The 21,276-nt window shown below is 41.0% G+C and overlaps 1 protein-coding gene across 1 annotated transcript in view; it reads left to right on the top strand.

Annotated features, from left to right (window-relative positions):
* Window positions 1-21,276, top strand: part of LOC133049359 (ATP-binding cassette sub-family C member 4-like) — a 297,052-nt gene that overhangs the window by 15,431 nt on the left and 260,345 nt on the right. The window contains exon 2 of the mRNA XM_061133336.1: window positions 20,849-20,959. Coding sequence (XP_060989319.1) covers window positions 20,849-20,959 — 111 coding nt within the window. The remainder of the gene's footprint in view (window positions 1-20,848; window positions 20,960-21,276) is intronic.

Here is a 21,276-nt window from a genome sequence, read left to right on the forward strand (position 1 = left end):
TGGATGTGAGAGTTGGACTGTGAAGACAACTGAGCACTGAAGAGTAGATGCTTTTGAAGTGTGGTGTTGGAGAAGACTCTTGAGAGTCCCTTGGACTGCAAGGAGATCCAACCAGTCCATCCTAAAGGAGATCAGTCATGGATATTCATTGGAAAGACTGATGCTGAGGCTGAAACTTCAATACTCTGGCCACCTCATGCGAAGAGCCGACTCATTGGAAAAGACCCTGATGTTGGAAGTGATTGGGGGCAAGAGGAGAAGGGGATGACAGAGGATGAGATGGCTAGATGGCATCACCATCTCGATGCACATGAGTTTGGGTGAACTCCGGGAGTTGGTGATGGACAGGGAGGCCTGGCTTCCTGCGATTCATGGGGTTGCAAAGAGTCGGACATGACTGAGCAACTGAACTGAACTGATGGGTTTGGTATAGCTTTGGGCATCCTGTCTTTTAATGCTCAGGTTTGTGTTCCTGCTTTGCTGGATAATTACAGTGGTATGTCTTGCTCTGGAACTTGTTGACTCTTGGGTGGACCTTGGTTTCAGTGTAGATATAGAGGCTCGGATAAGCTCTTGTCTATTAATGTTTCCTGGAATCACGAGTTCTCTGATGTTCTCAGGTTTTGGATTTAAGCCTCCTGACTCTGGTTTTCAGTCTTATTTATGCAGTAGCCTCAAAACTCCTTTCATAGAGAATGGGCTGCCTTTCTGGATGCTTGGTGTCCTCTGCCAGTGTTCAGAAGTTGTTCTGTGGAAGTTGCTCAGCATTCAAATGATCTTTTGATGAATTTGTAGGGAGGAAGTGGTCTCCTGGCCCTATTCTGCCATCTTGGGACTGCCCTCTGAGGCTATGCAGTTTTACAAAAGAATCTCAAACGTCTTAGGTTTAGAGTCTGAGGGTCAAACAGCTTCCAGTTATCAAGGATGTATTCAAGGGCATCTGTGGGGAAGTGGAATTTTTTTTCCCCCCCTCATCTGAAAGTAATGACAGGAAAAGCTAAAAGGATCCCATGAATGGACTTTCCTGGGCTGACGCTTATCCTTCCCAGCACTGGGGCAAGCTGAGAGCTGACCCTCCCTATGTCAAGATGCAGATCCCTGGGCAGGTTGAGGCAGGTCAACCTCCTGGGATCCCAGGAGTGGAGTTAGGCCTTCCCAAGGTCTCCAGCGTGGCTAGTGCTAAGTAGGATTAGGGGTTGTGATCTGAGAGCCAAGCATCCCTCGGTCAGGACATGGATGCCAAGGAAGCTCGAGAGACTTCTTGGGATCCCCTTTACTGGAATTGGGTGCCCGCAGGGTTTCCAGTAGGAGTGTCATGTGGAATGGACGAACTGGTCAGAATTGTTGCCAGTTTGTCCACCTCGGTTGGAAACAAATACCATGATGTAGAGCAATCTAAGCTTATGCCCTGAGACAGGAAACCTGTTGGAATAGCCACAAATCTAATTGTATATTGTCCTGAAGGATGTAACCCACTGATTTTTAATTTTTTTTTTAAGAAAAATTTTCTAAGAGTCAACCAGTTAGAGCCTTGGAATGGAGAAATCCATCAAGGTAACCCAGAAAGTGAAAGAAAGTGAAGTCACTCAGTCATGTCCGACTCTTTGCGACCCCATGGACTGTAGCCTACAATGCTCCTCCATCCATGGGATTTTCCAGGCAAGAGTACTAGAGTGGGTTGCCATATCCTTCTCCAGGGGATCTTCCCAACCCAGGGATTGAACCCGGGTCTCCCGCATTGTAGGCAGACACTTTACCATCTGAGCCACCAGGGAAATCTAACCGAGAAGGGCTATACATAAATAATTGGCCACAAACCCAGCAATTGGGTTGATTTTTAAAATTAGCATAGGATTGTATCTATTATAGAAAAATATTTGATTTAAATGCAAAAATCTAAGAAATCAAGAATCACTATAAAATAATGAAACATAAAAGGATCTTGAGTGAGTTGTCCTGCTTCTGATGCCATCCTTTTATTCTTGTTTGAGTGTAGTTTTTCCCTCTGTTTGAGCATTGTTTTAAGGTGATTTTGAGGTCAGCAGTTCTCTCTATAGGCCATTCCAGTGCAGGGACCCTTTGTGAGTGGACATTAACCCTAGAGTTAATTTTCTTTTAGTTTCACTGTACATGAGCTAGTTAATACCTGATAAAGGTACTTCTGTCCAGGTTGGTGATAGTCCTTTGCATTTTGTCTTTTCCAGAAAGTATAATCCTCTGGTTGTAGGCCACAGGGCATCTGATCTCCCTCCAAAGACAGATTACTGAGATAAGCTTTAGAAACAAACTTTAGAATATCTCTTAATAACTCAATTAAAGTTTTTAGTAATATAACAAAACAGCAAAGGAAGACCTGGGAAGTGAGCCTTGGCAAACATAGACCTTAATTAACAAAACTAGAATTTAATATTTAGTGAAACATCGAGAAAATTTTCCTTCATGAGGACATATTAACTCGGCAGCCAGGGAAGGCTTTATCTCATCAAATAAAAATGAGTTTTGTCATGGGGCTGGGGAAAGCAAAGTGACCATCTTATATTTCCCACAACCCTATTTGATTTACAGTTAGTTTACCCATTTTGATTTCTGCAATTTAGGAGTAGACTGTTGCCATGTTTTAAGGACATCAGGATAGCAAGTGTCTGACAATGAGGGGTTAATTTTTGTAAAAGCAGAATAAAGATTATGGTACATGTAGATAAAGCTCAGGCTTATTTACTTTACCAGAGTAAGAAAAGCTTTTAAAAACAAATATAAATCAGTTAATGGCAAAGAAATTAACATTGTCTGTTATTAAATACTGCATTCCTGGGTAACTTTGTTTTCTTAACAGAGAGAGAGAAAAAAAAATTCAGTCTGGCACCAGGTTACTATTAATTACAAAATTTGTTTATCTGGTTAATCTTAGTAAATTTTTGCCATGAACCTTGAAGAAGAAGCAGTATTTTTGCAAAGGCATCAGAGGGAAACCATAGAAGACACGTTTAGAATCTGATTACATTGCAGTTGACAAAGCAATCTGGTCATTGCTGTGGCATGTAACACTTTAATATGATAATTAGAATTATAATTGACAATATTTTTGCCAGGAAATATCAGATATTTATGAACTTCATATAATTTTTAGACTATCTGTGTTAGTGACATTTACCATATAATATAACCTAAAAAGATTTGTTACTTATTTGACAGTACTTCGCATGTACCTTTAACATGGTCAATGAACCTAATTAGTTTAATATCCTTCTTTGGGATGCCTCAGGGGCCCTCAGAAACACCTCAAAGTTAGCTAGAAATCAAAACAACTTCATTAGAATTTAAGAAAGTTTTCCCAAAAATATCTAAAGGGTTTATAAAATTCAGTGAGATAGGATCATGCAGGTCACTGTGAAACAACAGTTATTCACTTAGCAATAGTAGCAAAAGATTTCAAAGGTAAACATAGAACAGATCATTTAAAAGGGAAAGAAACTTAATATCCATTATCAAAGGTGATTTAACATTTTAAGAAAACTTGTACCATGCACCCTACTTTTCTTAAGCCACTATGAAGTATCCTTTATATCAGTACAGTACTCTGTAGATTGGTAAACATAAATCAGTTAAAGCTCTTACCTCACTTGCATTTTCTTTTCTTAAAAGCTTCTTTACATTTTACATTGTCACTTTCCTTGCTGACAATTTGCAACAGATATAAACCTATGCACAATAAAAATATTACACAATGTTGATGACTCAAGACACGTCTGTTAATTAGATCAGCAAGCAGACATTAATATTGAATATTTCCCAGATCACATGAACCTGAAATTCATTGAGTTTAATTTTTTTGAATTTAGAATTCTTTGGTTTGTAAGCACTTACTTTTCTTTAGGCCAGCTAAATTAGAGCTCCTTTATAAATTGCCTCAGTAATATTATCCGAAGACAAAAATACACACTGAGACATACATATATATCCAGATAGAGACTTTATAATTTTTTTGTTTGGTCAGAAGAACCTGACAGGGTAAAGAAACTGGGTAGGGGAAGTAGTGAGGGAATCTGGGCTCTCCTTCCCCCTGAGAGATAGGAGAAGTTAGATGGGAATTCTTTATGATGTTAGGAGAGTTTTCTGATTTTTCAGGCTTTGGATTATAGGAGAAAGTTCTAGTATTTTAACAGAGGATTTTTGAACACAGAGTAAGGTGGGAGATTGTTCTTCCCAAGTAGAGTGGGTAAGAAAATCCCAGGAAAAAGTAAAGCACAGAGCACGCTGGCTGGTGAGGTGGTACGAGCACTAGCAAGCTGCTCAGGGAGAAAGATTCTGGGAGGCAGCAGGGCCTAGGGGAAGTAAATTTTTTTTTTTTTTTTTTTTTATCCCAGGAAAACAAGTTTGTCATTCAGTGGTGCAAATTTGTTGCAGGTAGCAGCAGGTATCTGAGGTCATTTTGACGCTTCCCCTGGCAACCTTGTGATATTGCTAGCGATATCTTTAAGATGGCAGAATAGAAGGACATGCGCTCATTTTCTATGAGAACACCAAAATCACAACTAGCTGTTTGACATGGGGCAGAAGAAATCAGGCTCCGGGGACCGCTTAGGAGAGGGAACAAAGGACATTAAAAGACAGGGTGGGACCACTCTTACAGAGGTCGGTCTGCTCTCATGCCTCAGGAGTGTATTTCATGTCGCTTGTTTAATAAATCCTGCCTGCATGAGCTTTCCTGATCTGTCATTTTAATTTTCTACTATAACAAGACAAGGATGGAGGGAAAAGAACCACACCTGACATTTGGTGCCATGCCTCAGATGTAAGGTAAACTGCAGATCTCATCCAAACTTCTGGCTGGAGACTTCTGACTTTTCTCCCTTTCTCTCACTCTGCCTAAACTACAACCCCCAGTAAGCCTTATGCACTAGGAGTGTGTTTTTCTCAACATGGCAAGCAATGTGCTGGGAGTTGGAACTTGGCACCTACAGATGCCACTACTCTAATGGCAGGAAGCAAAGAAGAACTAAAGAGCCTCTTGATGAAGGTGAAAGAGGGAGTGAAAAAGCTGGCTTAAAACTCAACATTTAAAACACGAAAATCATGGCATCTTGTCCCATCACTTCATGGCAAATAAACGGGGAAACAATGGAAACAGTGACAGGCTTTATTTTCTTGGGCTCCAAGTTCACTGCCGATGGTGACTGCAGCCATTTAATTGAAAGATGCTTGCTCCTTGGAAGAAAAGCTATGACAAACATAGACAGCATATGAAAAAGCAGAGACATCACTTTGCCAACAAAGGTCCATATAGTCAAAGCTATGGTTTTCCCAGTCATCACATATGGATATGAGATTTGGATCATAAAGAAAGCTGAGCACCAAAGAATTGATGCTTTTGAACTATGGTGTTGGATAAGACTCTTGAGAGTCCCTTGGACTGCAAGGAGATCAAACCAGTCAATCCTAAAGGGACTCAATCCTGAATATTCATTGGAAAGACTGATATTGAAGCTGAAGCTCCAATACTTTGGTCACCTGATGTGAAGAAGCCGGCTCATTGGAAATGACCCTGATGCTGGGAAAGATAGAGGGCAGGAGGAGAACAGGATGACAGAGGATGAGATGGTTGGATGGCATCATCCTTTAAATGGACATGAGTTTGAGCAAGCTCTGAGAAATGATGAAGGACAGGGAAGCCTGGTGTGCTGCAGTCCATGGAGTTGCAATGAGTTGGAAAGGACTGAATGACTGAAGAACAACAGCAGCGTCAATCAGGGCTTTTACCTGAGACCAATCAGGGAAGGGAGCATTTCCCACTGAAGGTTTTTACTCCGGGCTGCAGAGTTTTCCTTTGTTCTGTTTTACTCAGGCTTTTTTATCCCTTTGTTTGCCTTTTAGTTGCCGCTTTTTAATTGCCATTTTGGGCTCCATTCTCAAACTACCCAACATTTCCTTGTATCTGTAGAAACACAGATTAAAGACTGGTAATATTTCAGACAAAACTTCAAAATTATAACCCATATTTATCAGTTTGTGTGAATGTGTATGTTCAATGAAGTCCGACACTTTTGCAACCCCATGGACTGTAGCTCGTCAGATTCCTCTGTCCATCAAATTTTCCAGGGAAGAATACTGGAGTGGGTCCCATTTTCTATTCCAGGAGATCTTCCCGATCCAGGGATTGAACCCATGTCTCCTGCCTTGACAGGCGAGTTCTTTACCACTGTGCCACTTGGGAAGCCCATTCATTAGTTTACTCAGTCTTATAGAATTAATAATTTTTACTAGCATTTTCATGAAATCAGAAATTCCATTAAATTTTAAATATCTTACCTGGTTCAACAGCATGATATAAAAGTTATCAGAAACCTGTTCTTGTCAGAAGTCCTTCCTGTGACTCTTCCTAAAGATGAAGCAATTTGGAAAGCCTCAGTTTAAACTGTCTGCAGATGATTAAGAACTTAAAAAAGCAATGTTAGAGATCTGATTATAGTGTTTTTTGACAAGGAAGTTTAACCAAGTTGTTGGGACATATAGTATTTTAAAATAACAACTAGAATTATGACTGATGCAATTATACCAGTACATATCCAAATTTCAGAAACTTTATCTAATTTTTACCATGTCTAGGTTAATAACATTCATTCATAAAGTATACTCTAAGTAGTTTTATCACTCGCGTGATAATGCTCTCCAGTAATTTTACATACCAAATAATACTAGTTAAATATTTTTCTTAGATGCATCAGAGGCTCTCTAAAGCATTTTAAAGCTGTCTGGAAGTCAAAAGAACTTTAATGAAAATTGTATATTAGGAAAGTTTTCTCCAAAACACTTGGTCAAATAAGGTCTTAGATCACTGTGAAACATTACTTATTCCTTAAGGAAAGTGAGAACACATCTCAAATGCAAATACAGATCACTTAAAGGCGTAGAAGCTCACACAGTCAACAAAGTCATCATTACAGGAGAACTTTGTCCTTCTAACAGAAAGAGAAAACCAAATCTAGTCTTGTACCAGTTTACTTTTAATAATAAAAGAAGTCATTTACTTAATTAAATTCAGTATGAACTTAGCCCATCTGTACCATGCACAAAGTTCTTTTTTCAGTGTTGCCTTTCTACAAACTTTTCATCATTTCTGTATCTATGTTATTTTGTTCTTAAATTATCCCATGTTGAAACAACTGCATAAACTTCCATCATTTAACTTGATTTAGCACAACTCTAAAATTTTACATTACCAAATATCTGTAGAGATCATTTATATCTAAAAGGCACAAAAAGAGAAATACAAATTTCTCTTCTAACTCATTATGCAAAACTCAATCATCTTGGCTATTTTCAGGAAATTTTTTTCTCAAGTTCTCAAGTATCCACTTAAGTTTTAAAAAGCAGATAATAGTAATAGACAGTAATGTATATCATTTGCTCACATTCACATGGCTCACTTTAAGCAAAACCAGAAAGAGGGAACACGATTCGGACTCAGGCAGGAAGACAACACAGGCACCCACACACACATCCTCCAATATAAGCCAAATTGCAAAAGGCCCATTTTGATACAATAGCAGACCCATTAGGGGTCGTTGTTCTCCAGATCTTAGAGAGTATTGAGAATACACAGGGCTACAATAAAAATACAGTTTTCTTTCATTTACATGAACATAGCTGAAGATCTCCCAGTTTTGCAACATATACCCCTGCGGGACTGTAAGATGGAACAGAGCTCTGATCATACATACTTAATTATTCATGGCTGGTGTCATCAAATATCAAGCAAACAACAATTCAAAATGTTCTCTCAGGATCACAGTTCCCTAGCCCCTAAAAGGGAGATTCCAAAACCATGTCCCTTTAGTCAAAATGGGGATAACCTCAACGAACGTCCCATCAGAAATAAAGCTGAATGAATGACCAAGGCTAGTCTAAAAGGGAAAATGCTAACCAGTGCTGCACCATAGGCAAAGCCCAGCTCAATGCATCATCACACATGAGCTGCATTACTCACCAAAGACATCTCAGTTGGCCAGTGCAAGTACTGATGCACATACAAACAACAAACACATGGTCCCACATACAAAGAATCAGGCCAGGTATAGCCCCCAAATTCCACCTCCATTTCCAGATGGAGGCCACAGAGTGACCTGGCTCCCAAAAAGAGAATGCCTTTGACTCATGCCAAAATGATACACACAAAAGCATATACAATATGGTTGCACAGACAGAAATTCTGAGGAGGTGTAAAAATTTTACATCCACACCCAGGTAGAGGCCTCTAAACAGATTGGCCCAGCTCTCTAAAGGGAACAGACCCAGAGTGGCTCACTTCCTGTAAGGGAAGCAGCCCAAATGGAGTAGAGAGAGTTTCCAACCTGCACAAGCTGGAATGACTTACCTTCCAAGCAACACTGAATGTGGACTGCATTCTGGACATTTCTTTGCTCCAGTCTTGTGCCATGAGGCAGTTGGTACCTCTCAAGGACAGTGCCTCCCAGTTCCCTGGAACAAATGAGTTCCAGCAGCCTCTGGGGACTCAGAGAAGGGACTTTCTGTGGCTGGAGTTGACCTACTATGGGCACAGACTCTTGGCTGCCTTGCCAAAATTGTAACTGAAAGCAAGTTCATGTGCTTGATGTACAGTGAGGCCAAACAATAAGGAAATGTCAGAGTTTGGAGCAGAGAAAGGTTTATTGTAGGGCCATGCAAGGAGATGGGTGGCTCATGCCTCTGAAACTCCAAAATCCCCAAAGGATTTCAGGAAAGTATTTTTAAAGGCTAGGTAAAGAAGAGGGGTCACAGGGTATGTCATCAGCTCATGTACAGTTGTCTTGATTGGTTGATAGTGAGGTAAAGGACAGTGTCACAGAGGTTAACATTATCAATCCTTAGGCTTCAGGGGACCTGGGAGATATATGCTTATGGTCATCAACTAGTTAACATCTTCTTTTAGGTGGGGGTTTTCACATCTGTAAAACAACTCAGAAAATATGATTCAAACACTGTCGTCTAGATGCTTCAGAGAGGAGTTAAAGCAGAAGATATGGGGAAGGGATCTGTCTTGGGAAGACCCCATAGGGTCCTACTCAGTTACAGATAAAGACCTATGAAGGACTGGGGTGGATGCAGGGTGGGAGGACAAAGGTAGGCGTGCCAGTGAGTGTTCAGGAACAAGATGGAAACCAACCTGGCTGTGAGAAAAGGTCCCTGTTGGGACAGAGGGATTTGTGACGGGAAAAGCAGGTTGGGGCTACCGCAAATATGCAGGCACTCACATTGGTCCTGATCGTACTGAGGCAGGAGGCTTGGCTTTGCAAGCTGCATAAGATGACATACCTCCTAAATTCACCTAAATGCACTGATGTTTATTTCTCAGGGACTGATAAACTTTGAGCAATCTGTTAAAGCACCAAGATAACTCACAAGATTCTATTAGTTCTTTGGTCTTGAGTTGTGTCCTTTAATTAAGAAAATATTAATTACATGTTCATGTGCATTTAATTCAGGTTCTGGAATGATTATTTGATCCAAGTAAAGTAGTTTCTTTCCTATGCTTTGGTTTCTCAAATCCCAGTGAGTGACATCAAAGGCTTGCTTGGGTAGGCAGATATACTCCCTACTTTCAGGAAGGATACCTGGAACTTGGAAGCAAGAGCTCTGTCATTCCTCATGGGGAAGAAGTTTAATAGTTTAGAAGAAAGTGGTTGATTGGAACAGATACTGAAGACCAGATATTCTGAGGCGAATCAGTACTAGGCACTCGGAGGGACTTTGGTGATGATTGAATCCTGTACCTAGTGGTGGCCATGCACCTGTTACATGCAGGTAGGGCATCACCTGCTGGTTGCTTACTAGTTCAAATCAGCAGTACTTTAATCCCATCACAATGTTGGGAGTTGGTCAGCAAGAACAGTGTTTTACTTGTGACTCCTTATTTTTTTTTTTCCATTTATTTTTATTTGTTGTAGGCTAATTACTTTACAATATTGTAGTGGTTTTTGCCATACATTGACATGAATCAGCCATGGATTTACGTATGTTCCCCATCTTGATCCCCCCTCCCACCTCCCTCTCCATCCCATCCCTCTGGGTTTTCCCAGTGCAGCAGCCCTGAGCACTTGTCTCATGCATCCAACCTGGGCTGGTGATCTGTTTCACACTTGATAATATGTATGTTTCAATGCTATTCTCTCAGATCATCCCACCCTTTCCTTCTCCCACAGAGTCCAAAAGTCTGTTCTATACATCTGTGTCTCTTTTTCTGTCTTGCATATAGGGTTATCATTACCATCTTTTAAAATTCCATATATATGCATTAGTATACAGTATTGGTGTTTATCTTTCTGGTTTACTTCACTCTGTATAATGGGCTCCAGTTTCATCCATCTCATTAGAACTGATTCAAATGTATTCTTTTTAATGGCTGAGTAGTATTCCATTGTGTATATGTACCATAAGCTTCTTCTTTTTTTTTTTTTTTTCATTTATTTTTATTAGTTGGAGGCTAATTACTTTACAATATTGTAGTGGTTTTTGTCATACATTGACATGAATCAGCCATGGATTTACATGTATTCCCCATCCCGATCCCCCTTCCCACTTCCCTTTCTACCAGGTCCCTCTGGGTCTTCCCAGTGCACCAGCCTTGAGCACTTGTCTCATGCATCCAACCTGGGCTGGTGATCTGTTTCACCCTAGATAATATACATGTTTCAATGCTGTTCTCTCAAAACATCCCACGCTCGCCTTCTCCCACAGAGTCCAAAAGTCTTTTCTGTACATCTATGTCTCTTTTTCTGTTTTGCATATAGGGTTATCATTACCATCTTTCTAAATTCCATATATATGTGTTAGTATGCTGTAATGTTCTTTATCTTTCTGGCTTACTTCACTCTGAATAATGGGCTCCAGTTTCATCCATCTCATTAGAAGTGATTCAAATGAATTCTTTGTAATGGCTGAGTAATATTCCATTGTGTATATGTACCACAGCTTCCTTATCCATTTGTCTGCTGATGGGCATCTAGGTTGCTTCCATATCCTGGCTATTATAAACAGTGCTGCGATGAACATTGGGGTACATGTGTCTCTTTCAGATCTGGTTTCCTCGGAGTGTATGCCCAGGAGTGGGATTGCTGGGTCATATGGCAGTCCTATTTCCAGTTTTTAAAGGAATCTCCACACTGTTTTCCATAGTGGCTGTACTAGTTTGCATTCCCACAAACAGTGTAAGAGGGTTCCCTTTTCTCCACACCCTCTCCAGCATTTATTGCTTGTAGACTTTTGGATAGCAGCCATCCTGACTGGCGTGTAATGGTACCTCACTGTGGTTTTGATTTGCATTTCTCTGATAATGAGTGATGTTGAGCATTTTTTCATGTGTTTGTTAGCCATGTGTATGTCTCCTTTGGAGAAATGTCTGTTTAGTTCTTTGGCCCATTTTTTGATTGGGTCATTTATTTTTCTGGAATTGAGCTGCAGGAGCTGCTTGTATATTTTTGAGATTAATTCTTTGTCTGTTGCTGTGATTCCTATTATTTTCTCCCATTCTGAAGGCTGTCTTTTCACCTTGCTTATAATTTCCTTTGTTGTGCAAAAGCTTTTAAGTTTCATTAGGTCCCATTTGTTTATTTTTGATTTTATTTCCAATATTCTGGGAGGTGGGTCATAGAGGATCCTGGTGTGATTTATATCAGAGAGTGTTTTGCCTATGTTCTCCTCTAGGAGTTTTATAGTTTCTGGTCTTACATTTAGATCTTTAATCCATTTTGAGTTTATTTTTGTGTATGGTGCTAGAAAGTGTTCTAGTTTCATTCTTTTACAAGTGGTTGACCAGTTTTCCCAGCACAATTTGTTAAAGAGGTTGTCTTTTTTCCATTGTATATCCTTGCCTCCTTTGTTGAAGATAAGGTGTCGATAGGTATGTGGATTTATCTCTGGGCTTCCTATTTTGTTCCATTGATCTATATTTCTTTCTTTGTTTCAATACCATACTATCTTGATGATTGTGGCTTTGTGGTAGAACCTATTTTTTACTCTCACTGTTACAGAATTTTTGCTAATGTATCAAATGTGTGTGTCTTTTTTTTTTTTTTCTCTTAAAGAGGATTTAAAACAGTTATCTCAGTGTAATAGCATATTCTTGGTGTTAGCTGTAGTGTGGGAAAAAGTGTTGGGAATGTGTGTTGATAAGACAAGGGACACTGTGAAGAAGTAAAAGTCTTGATTAGCTGATAGGAGAGAAGGGAGACAAAAGGCCAGGCATGAAGCAGAAAAGGCCTAGAAATTCTGAGGCAGGAAGGCTCTGCAGTGCCCACAGCCTGGTGGACCCCAGGGCAGAGGGTATGGAGAAAACTGGAGAGCCTTGGGGAGGGTGGGGCACACAGCCTGCACTGCTGCTTCAATTATATTGAAATGGAAAGAACAGAGAGTGGATAAATGGGGAAGGGATGAGAAAATGGATTTTGAGCCAGTTTTAGTAACCTAGGAAAGTCTCAGAGGAAAGGAGAGAAGATTCTAGCTTGAGCATTGACACTCATGAGTCTTGGATTTTGGCTTGGGCCACTCTGAGAAAGCCAGGTGGTAATCCACATCAAGATAGCTCACCAGCAATGTGGGTGTTCTTTTATCACCCTGGATGTGTTCCAGTGACATCTGTGCCAGGCACTGTGCTTGGTCATGGAGATTCCATGTAGTATGTAAGTAGTCATTGCCCTGAAGGAGTGTGGTCTCTGGTAGGATAGTGGGAAATATGGCTGCTGGATGAAGATCTGTAAGAGGAGAGGGAAGGAGAAAGGATCATGGTGGAGAGGACAATTCTTGGGGTGGAACTGGGTTGAGGGATAGCTCATTCAGCAATGGTTGAATTGTTAAGTGTATGCCCTCAGGGATAAATTGGAATTAAGGAGTCAATTGATCCAGGTCTCCTGGTCCAAATCCTTTTTTAGGTGGTGACATGTGATTTAGGTTCCTGTCAGTCATCTAATGGAGGTGAAAACCTTCATCCCTCGATGATATCCAGAGGGCTCTGTCTGGCATTTTGAGATTTGGCAGCAAAGGAATTTGTGAAAGTCCTTAAATCAAGAGCCATGGGGAAAGAAATTTGCCTAATTGAGCAAATTCATCTCTTTTCTGCATGGGATTACTCAAGAGTGTTATCATGGTGACAGCTGCTCTTTGTCTGACTTTGTCCTGTTCAGAGCAACATTGATCCTTTAAGTTAATTCCTCAGCAGACCAGGCGAGTGTTATTATCTCCAGGTATTCTCTCCACTTTCCAGAGACCAATGCTGAGAGGTTACCTAACTAGTTCAAGGTCATACAACCAGAGAGTGGTAAAACCTAAACTCTAACACAGGAAGATTTCTGCCTAAGGTACACCAAACACAGTTTTTTTCTCTTTAAATTTTAAAAAAGAGTGGTAAAATGCACAAACCATAAATGTACCATCTTAACCACTGTTAAGCATTTGATTCAGGGTTGTTATGTACATTCACATCATCATACAAGCTATTTTCAGAACCCTTTTCATCCTGCATTAGTGTGTCATTAAACACTAACTCCCCAGTCCCTTTCCAGCCCCTGGGAACCACAGGGCCACTTTGTTTCTCTCTAAATTTGACTGCTCTGAGTACCTTCATGTAAGTAGAATCATATGGTATTTGTCCTGTGTCCATTTTACACCCCCTCCTCCACCACCAGTGTGTAAGGGCACAATTTCTTCACATCCTTGACAAATCTTTTTTATTCTCCCCACTCCCTACATTAGCTCTTCTAAAATGTGAGGTGGTGTCTCATTTCCCTAATGGTTAGTGATGTTGAGCATCTTTTCTGCTCAAGCAGAATTTTACAGAAGACCTCTCAGGTAGGATGTTATTATCTGGGTAAGTCCCAGTGCTAATTTCCTGAGTGATTTCTGTGGGGAATAATTGTAGGATAAATGAAACAATATCTTTTAAGCCAGTGGTAATAAAACTCATAGATTTATACTTTTGTTTTGAAAGGAAATTGAGACCTAGAAATATTAAGGGTCATGAACTTACTGAACTGGAATGGAGTAGGGGAGCAGTGGGGGAGGTGGACCTTTGAGGCCCTGGGTCCTCATTACCACTGCTGGGAGTAGAATCCAGTCTTCTGACTCCTGGGCCACCATGGTCCTTTAGGCATGCCAGGCAGGGTTTGCACAATCTGAAGCTCAGTCTCTTATTGCTTATTTAATAATTCATAGACATTCATTTATTAATTAATTTAATAATTCATAGACATTCATTTATTTAATTCTTGAGCATCTTCTCTGCACTATAACTATATTGTGCTAGGAATGTAGCAATAGGTATAAGAAATCTGATCTCCACTTTTACAGGTTATTATTGTCTCGCCTTGAAAATTTCCTAACCCTGGCAAAATCAGTAAATTGATCTTAATCTTTGGGCTATCTCTGCATATTAATTATTATCACTTACACAGTGCATACTGGGTTTGAATGGGGTTTTGTGGGGGTGATCTTCTATATAGTTACTGTTTTCTCCTGTTAAAATTAATAAATAATTTGCAGCGAGATAATTTGAGATTATGTAAATATCATACTCCACATCAAACTTTTACCCATTAGTTTTAAGTTCCATGGGTAATTTTCTAACTCCATTGTTCCTTCTATCTATGTTTGTTTGCATTCTAGAATGGAAAAGCTTTCCCTTCTCTCTTGTTTATGTCACAGTAAGGATTTGTGGATTCATTAATTATTTAATGGGTTACGATTCATTGCCACATATATATATTTTTTTTCCAAAGGCAATTATTTCTTTTATTTATTTATTATTTCTGGCTGTGCTGGGTCTTTATTGTTGTGCATGGGCTTTCCTTGTGGAGAACAGGGGCTACTGTCTAGTTGTGGTTTGTGAGCAGTGGTGTCTCTTGTTTTAGAGCATGGGCCCTAGAGTGAGTGGGCTTCAGTAGTTGCAGTTCTTGGGCTCAGCAATTTCAGCTTAGGGGCTCTAGAGTGCTGACTCAGTGGTTATCCTGTGACATGTGGGATCCTCCTGGAGCAGGGATCAAAGCTGTCTTGCCTGCATTGTCAGGTGGATTCTTTACCACTGAGCCACCAAGAAGCCCCATTTATTTATTTCTGTGCTTGAAGTACCCCAGGTTTGTCTAGTGAGAGCCCTTCAAGCTGACTTCTCTGTCCTTTCTACACATCCTCATTATGCTGTTGTAAAAAGTTTGCACAACATGAAAGTTGGAAATTACAATTTATTTGAGGCAAAATGAGGACTGCAGCCTGGGAGACAGCCTTAGTGAAACGGCTCCAGGGAGGCAAGAGGAGGAGCTAGGATATATAGGAGTTTTGCAACAAAGGGCAAGTAGTCAGGAACATCAAAAGATTATTGTAAATTAAAGAAAAAAAAAAATGGAATATCCCAAGTTAAGGAATTTAGCACTTTTCTATGTATGGGAAGATAAGAGTCTGGGCTCACTGGAGTTATTCCTTTGTTATGTATCTCTGTTATCTGGAGCCAGTATCCTGTGTTTTCATATGCTGAGTTTCCTTAGGGCTCATCACAGGGAATGGCTACAGAGAGTGGTTGCAGTCTTTGGCTGCTAGATGACAGGTATTATTTTCCTTCTTGAATTTCCTCAGGGCCCACCAGCTCCTGCTGATGTTTGCGACATCCTTGTTTACTGATATTGCAGGAAATATTTAATTTCTTAAAATAATTTCATCTCTCAATTCCTTGAGCACTTCCTTATTTTATGGTGCAAGGTGTTCCAGGCCGGTTTGTACTTTCTCTGGCTGTTGTTTTTCACCTACTGACAGTGGCTCTGTTGCTGGAAATGCCTGGGGCTTTGCTCACCTGGTTCATACTAGTTGTAGCAGCACCCCTTTTGGAGCCAGTGTTGTGACTTGACCTGTACTTGTAGTTCTGAGGATTGTGAGACGAGTCTCAGCAACAGCCATTAGGGAACGTTGAAAAGGCAGGGTTTATTACTCACATGTCCTGGAGGGCACAAGGCACACACGGGGTGACACACTGATGTCCTGGATGAAGGAGAGCGAGTTCAGTTCAGTCACTCAGTCATGTCCGACTCTCTGTGACCCCATCGACTGCAGCATGCCAGGATTCCCTGTCCATCACTAACTCCTGGAGCTTACCCAAACTCACGTCCACTTAGTTGGTGATGCCATCCAACCATCTCATCCTCTGTTTTCCCCTTCTACCGCCTTCAATCGTTCCTACCATCAGGGTCTTCTCCAGTGAATCAGTTCTTTGCGTCAGCTGGCCAAACTATTGGAGTTTCAGCTTCAGCGTCAGTCCTTCCAATGAATATTCAGGACTGATCTCCTTTAGGATGGACAGGTTGGATCTCCTTGCAGTCCAAAGGACTCTCAAGAGTCTTCTCCAACACTACAGTTCAAAAGCATCAATTTATTGGCACTCAGCTTTCTTTATAGTGCAACTCTCACATCCATACATGGCTACTGGAAAAACCATAGCTTTGACTAGATGGACCTTTGTCAGCAAAGTAATGTCTCTGCTTTTTAATATACTGTCTAGGGTTTGTCATAGCTTTTCTTCCAAGGAGCAAGCATCTTTTATTTTCATAGCTGCAGTCACCATCTGCAGTCATTTTGGAGCCCCAGAAAATTAAATCTGTCACTGTTTTCATTGTTTCCCAACTATTTGCCATGAAGTGATGGGACTGGATGCCATGATCTTTGTTTTCTGAATGTTCAGTTTTAAGCCAGCTTTTTCACTCTCCTCTTTCACATTCATTAAGAGGCTCTTTAGTTCCTCTTGACTTTCTGCCATAAGGGTGGTGTCATCTGCATATCTGAAATTATTGATATTTCTCCCAGTAATCTTGCTTTCAGCTTGTCTTCATCCAGCCCAGCATATCAGAAGATGTAATCTGCATATAAGTTAAATAAGCAGGGTGACAATATATAGCTTTGATGTACTGCTTTCCCAATTTGGAACCAGTCCGTTGTTCCATGTCTGGTTCTAACTGTTGCTTATTGACCTGCGTACAGATTTCTAAGGAGGCAGGTAAGTTGGTCTGGTATTCCCATCTCTTGAAGAATTTTCCACAGTTTGTTGTGATCCACACAGTCAAAGGCTTTAGCATAGTCTAGGGAGAGAAAATTTGAAAGCACCTAAAGTATCTAAGAGAGTTGATTGAAAAAAAAATTGGAGAGCCCAAATATTGACAGTTATGTTTTATTCAGTAGATATTCTTAAGACTGCAAGTCTAGGAGGAAGCATCTCAAGTAACCCTGAGAAAAGTACTCTGAGGAGGTGAGGGTGTAGAGTCCAGTTATATAGGAGTTTCCCCCCTAAAGGACAGGTAGTCTGAATGTCAAAATATTCTTAATGAAAGAAAACTAGATATCTCAAATTAAAGAATTTAGTGCTTTTCTTTGAATGGAAAGATGCAGGAATTTGGGCTCATGGAAATCATTCCTTTGATATGCACCTCAGTTATCTGGGGCCAGTATCCTGTGTTTTTTCATCCTGAGGTCCCTCTGTGGTCACTATTGGGAATTGCTGCAGTTTTACCCTGTTCCTGGGAAGGATTGAGGGCAGGAGGAGAAAGGGCAACAGAGGATGAAATGGTTGGATGGCATCATCAGCTCTATGGGTATGAGTTTGAGCAAACTCTGGGAGATCGTGAAGGGCAGAAAACCCTGGCGTGCTGCAGTCCATGGGGTTGCAATGAGTCAGACATGACTGAGCGACTAAACAGCAACAACATATAGCAGGGTTTTTGTTTTGTTTTGTTTTGTTTGTTTGTTTATTTTCTTCCTGTGTTCCCAAAGGACTCACCAGTTCACTCACTCAGAAGGAAGTGGCTGCAATCATTGATGACTCTACAGCCTTTGTTTACTGATATGGGAAGCAGTATTTTATTTCTCAACTGTGAAAGTTCTCATCATGAGAAAATTATTTTGTAATTGTGTAGGTTAAAGAAACAAAACCCCTAACATTTGGGCGCTTGAATGTTCTTTGCAGCTGGTGCGTCTTTGCTTTTAGGACCCCTCCAGTGTATAGAGCTAGGGCATACACATGAATGTATTGTTGTTTAGCCTTTAAGTTGTGTCTGACTCTTTTGTGACACCATGCATGATAGCCCGCCAGGCTCCTCTGTGCCTGGGATTTCCGAGGCAAGATACTGGAGTGGGTTACCATTTCCTTCTCCAGGGGATCTTTCTGACCCAGGGATTGAATCTGCGTCTTCTGTATTGGCAGGTGGATTCTTTACACTGAGCCACCAGGGGTGTCCATATATTCCCCCACTCATATCTCTATATATTTAAAATGTAGACTTTTCTTTTTAATAAAGCTCATTAATATAGGGTTCTGTTTAGAGATTGTTACCGAGTCCAAGCTCACTATGCTTGCCTCACAATAGGCTGATGAATCTGACAGACGAGCTGCTGAGGCAAGGTAGAGAATTTAATTGGGGAACTGACAGACCGAGAAGATGGCAGGCTCAGTTCAGTTCAGTTGCTCAGTCTTGTCCGACTCTTTGCAACCCCATGAATTACAGCACGCCAGGCCTCCCTGTCCATCACCAACTCCTGGAGTTTAACCAAACTCATGTCCATTGAGTCGGTGATGCCATCCAACCATTTCATCCTCAGTCGTCCCCTCCTCCTCCTGCCCCCAATGCCTCCCAGCATAAGGGTCTTTTCAAATGAGTCAGCTCTTCGAATCAGGTGGCCAAAGTATTGGAGTTTCAGCTGCAACATCAGTCCTTCCAATGAACACCCAGGACTGATCTCCTTTAGGATGGACTGGTTGGATCTCCTTGCAGCCCAAGGGACTCTCAAGAGTCTTCTCTAACACCACAATTCAAAAACACCAATTCTTCAGTGCTCAGCTTTCTTTATAGTCCAAATCTCACATCCATACATGACCACTGGAAAAACCATAGCCTTGACTAGACAGACCTTTGTTGACAAAGTAATGTCTCTGCTTTGTAAAATGCTGTATAGGTTGGTCATAACTTTCCTTCCAAGGACTGTCTTTTAATTTCAGGGCTGCAGTTCCCATTTACAGTGGTTTTGGAGTCCCCAAAAATAAAGTCTGACACTGTTTCCACTGTCTCCCCATCTATTTGCCATGAAATGATGGGACCAGATGCCATGATCTTAGTTTTCTGAATGTTGAGCTTTAAGCCAACTTTTTCACTCTCCTCTTTCACTTTCATCAAGAGGCTTTTTAGTTCCTCTTCACTTTCTGCCATAAGGGTGGTGTCATCTGCATATCTGAGGATATTGATATTTCTCCCAGCAATCTTGATTCCAGCTTGTACTTCCTCCAGCCCAGTGTTTCTCATGATGTAATCTGCATATAAGTTAAATAAGCAGGGTGACAATATACAACCTTGATGTATACCTTTTCCTATTTGGAAGCAGTTTGTTGTTCTATAACCAGTCCTAACTGTTGCTTCCTGACCTGCATATAGGTTTCTCAAGAGGCAGGTCAGGTGGTCTGGTATTCCCGTCTCTTTCAGAATTTTGCACAGTCTATTGTGATCCACACAGTCAAAGGCTTTGGCATAGTCAATAAAGCAGAAAGAGATGTTTTTGGAACTGTCTTGCTTTTTTGATGATCTAGCGGATGCTGGCAATTTGATCTCTGGTTCCTCTGCCTTTTCTAAAACCAGCTTGAACATCTGGAGGTTCACGGTTCACGTATTGCTGAAGCCTGGCTTGGAGAATTTTGAGCATTACTTTACTAGTGTGTGAGATGAGAGCAACTGTGTGGTAGTTTGAGCATTCTTTGGCATTGCCTTTCTTTGGGATTGGGATGAAAACTGACCTTTTCCAGTCCTGTGGCCACTGCTGAGTTTTCCAAATTTGTTGGCATATTGAATGCAGCAATTTCACAGCATCATCTTTCAGGATTTGAAATAGCTCAACTGGAATTCCATTACCTCCACTAGCTTTGTTTGTAATGATGTTTCCTAAGGCCCACTTGACTTCACATTCCAGGATGTCTGGCTCTAGTTGAGTGATCACAGCATCATGATTATCTGGGTCATGAAGATGTTTTTTTGTACAGTTCTTCTGTGTATTCTTGCCACCTCTTCCTAATATCTTCTGCTTCTGTCAGGTGCATACCATTTGTGTCCTTTATCGAGCCTGTCTTTGCATGAAATATTCCCTTGGTATCACTAATTTTCTTGAAGAGATCTCTAGTCTTTCCCATTCTGTTGTTTTCCTCTATTTCTTTGCATTGATCACTGAGGAAAGCTCTCTTGTCTCTCCTTGCTATTCTTTGGAATTCTGCATTCAAATGGGAATATCTTTCCTTTTCTCTTTTGCTTTTCACTTCTCTTCTTTTCATAGATATTTGTAAGGCCTCCTCAGACAGCTATTTTGCTTTTTTAGATTCCTTTTTCTTGGGGATGGTCTTGATCTCTGTCTCCTGTACAATGTCAGGCTAATGCCTCAAAATGGCCATCTTATTGGGGTCTGGATGCCAAGTTCTTTTACAGATCACAGAGAGAAAAATAATAAGGAAGTAAAGTCGAAAGGCAAAATACAGAGGGAGAGGCAGTAAAATAAAAGGGTCTTCAGTCTTGCAACGCATCTCCAAGGGAATGGCCAGCCTTTGGAAGGGGTGTGTTAATCTCTTCTACTCACAGGTGGGCAGGGACAAAGTATCTCTCCATGAACTGAACAAAGGCACTGTAGTTTACAGTCAAGCAGAAGGGCAAGGGTTCTTTGAAGAAGCCGTTGTGTATGATTTTAATAATAAAAGCAAGTCAAAGAAACAGTTTTCAACATGGAGTCAGAATTGGCTTCTTCTCTGCAACAAGATGTGTAGTTTGGATTTACGTCTCTCTTCTTTTCTCTTAATTTTTAACAGGTGGCTAAACCCCTTGTTTAAAATTGGTCACAAACGGAGATTAGAAGAAGATGACATGTACTCTGTGCTTCCGGAAGATCGCTCCCAGCACCTTGGAGAAGAGCTGCAAGGGTGAGCACAGGCAGCAGGGAGAAGGGAGGGAGAGTGAGAATTTCCACGTGGGGCTAAAAGTGTGTGTGTGTGGGGCTTTGCCTTCCCTTAGGTTCTTCTGAGCCTCTTCCCCTGACCTGGCATGCTCACCCGCCTCAGGCTAACCCTGGTCTTAACCCACTTTGGAGGTTCGGGGAGTCTATGTTCCCTGTGCATCTGTGCAAGTGGAGGGAGCCCGCAGTCGAGGCCTTGGAGGTTGAGCTCTGTCCCGGGAGGTGGGGTCCCTGGAGTGTTACTGAGTTCAAGCTCGCTCTGCTCACCACATGACAGGCCAATGA

This window comes from Dama dama, chromosome 30 (genome assembly GCF_033118175.1).
Source record: "Dama dama isolate Ldn47 chromosome 30, ASM3311817v1, whole genome shotgun sequence".
NCBI lineage: Eukaryota > Metazoa > Chordata > Mammalia > Artiodactyla > Cervidae > Dama > Dama dama.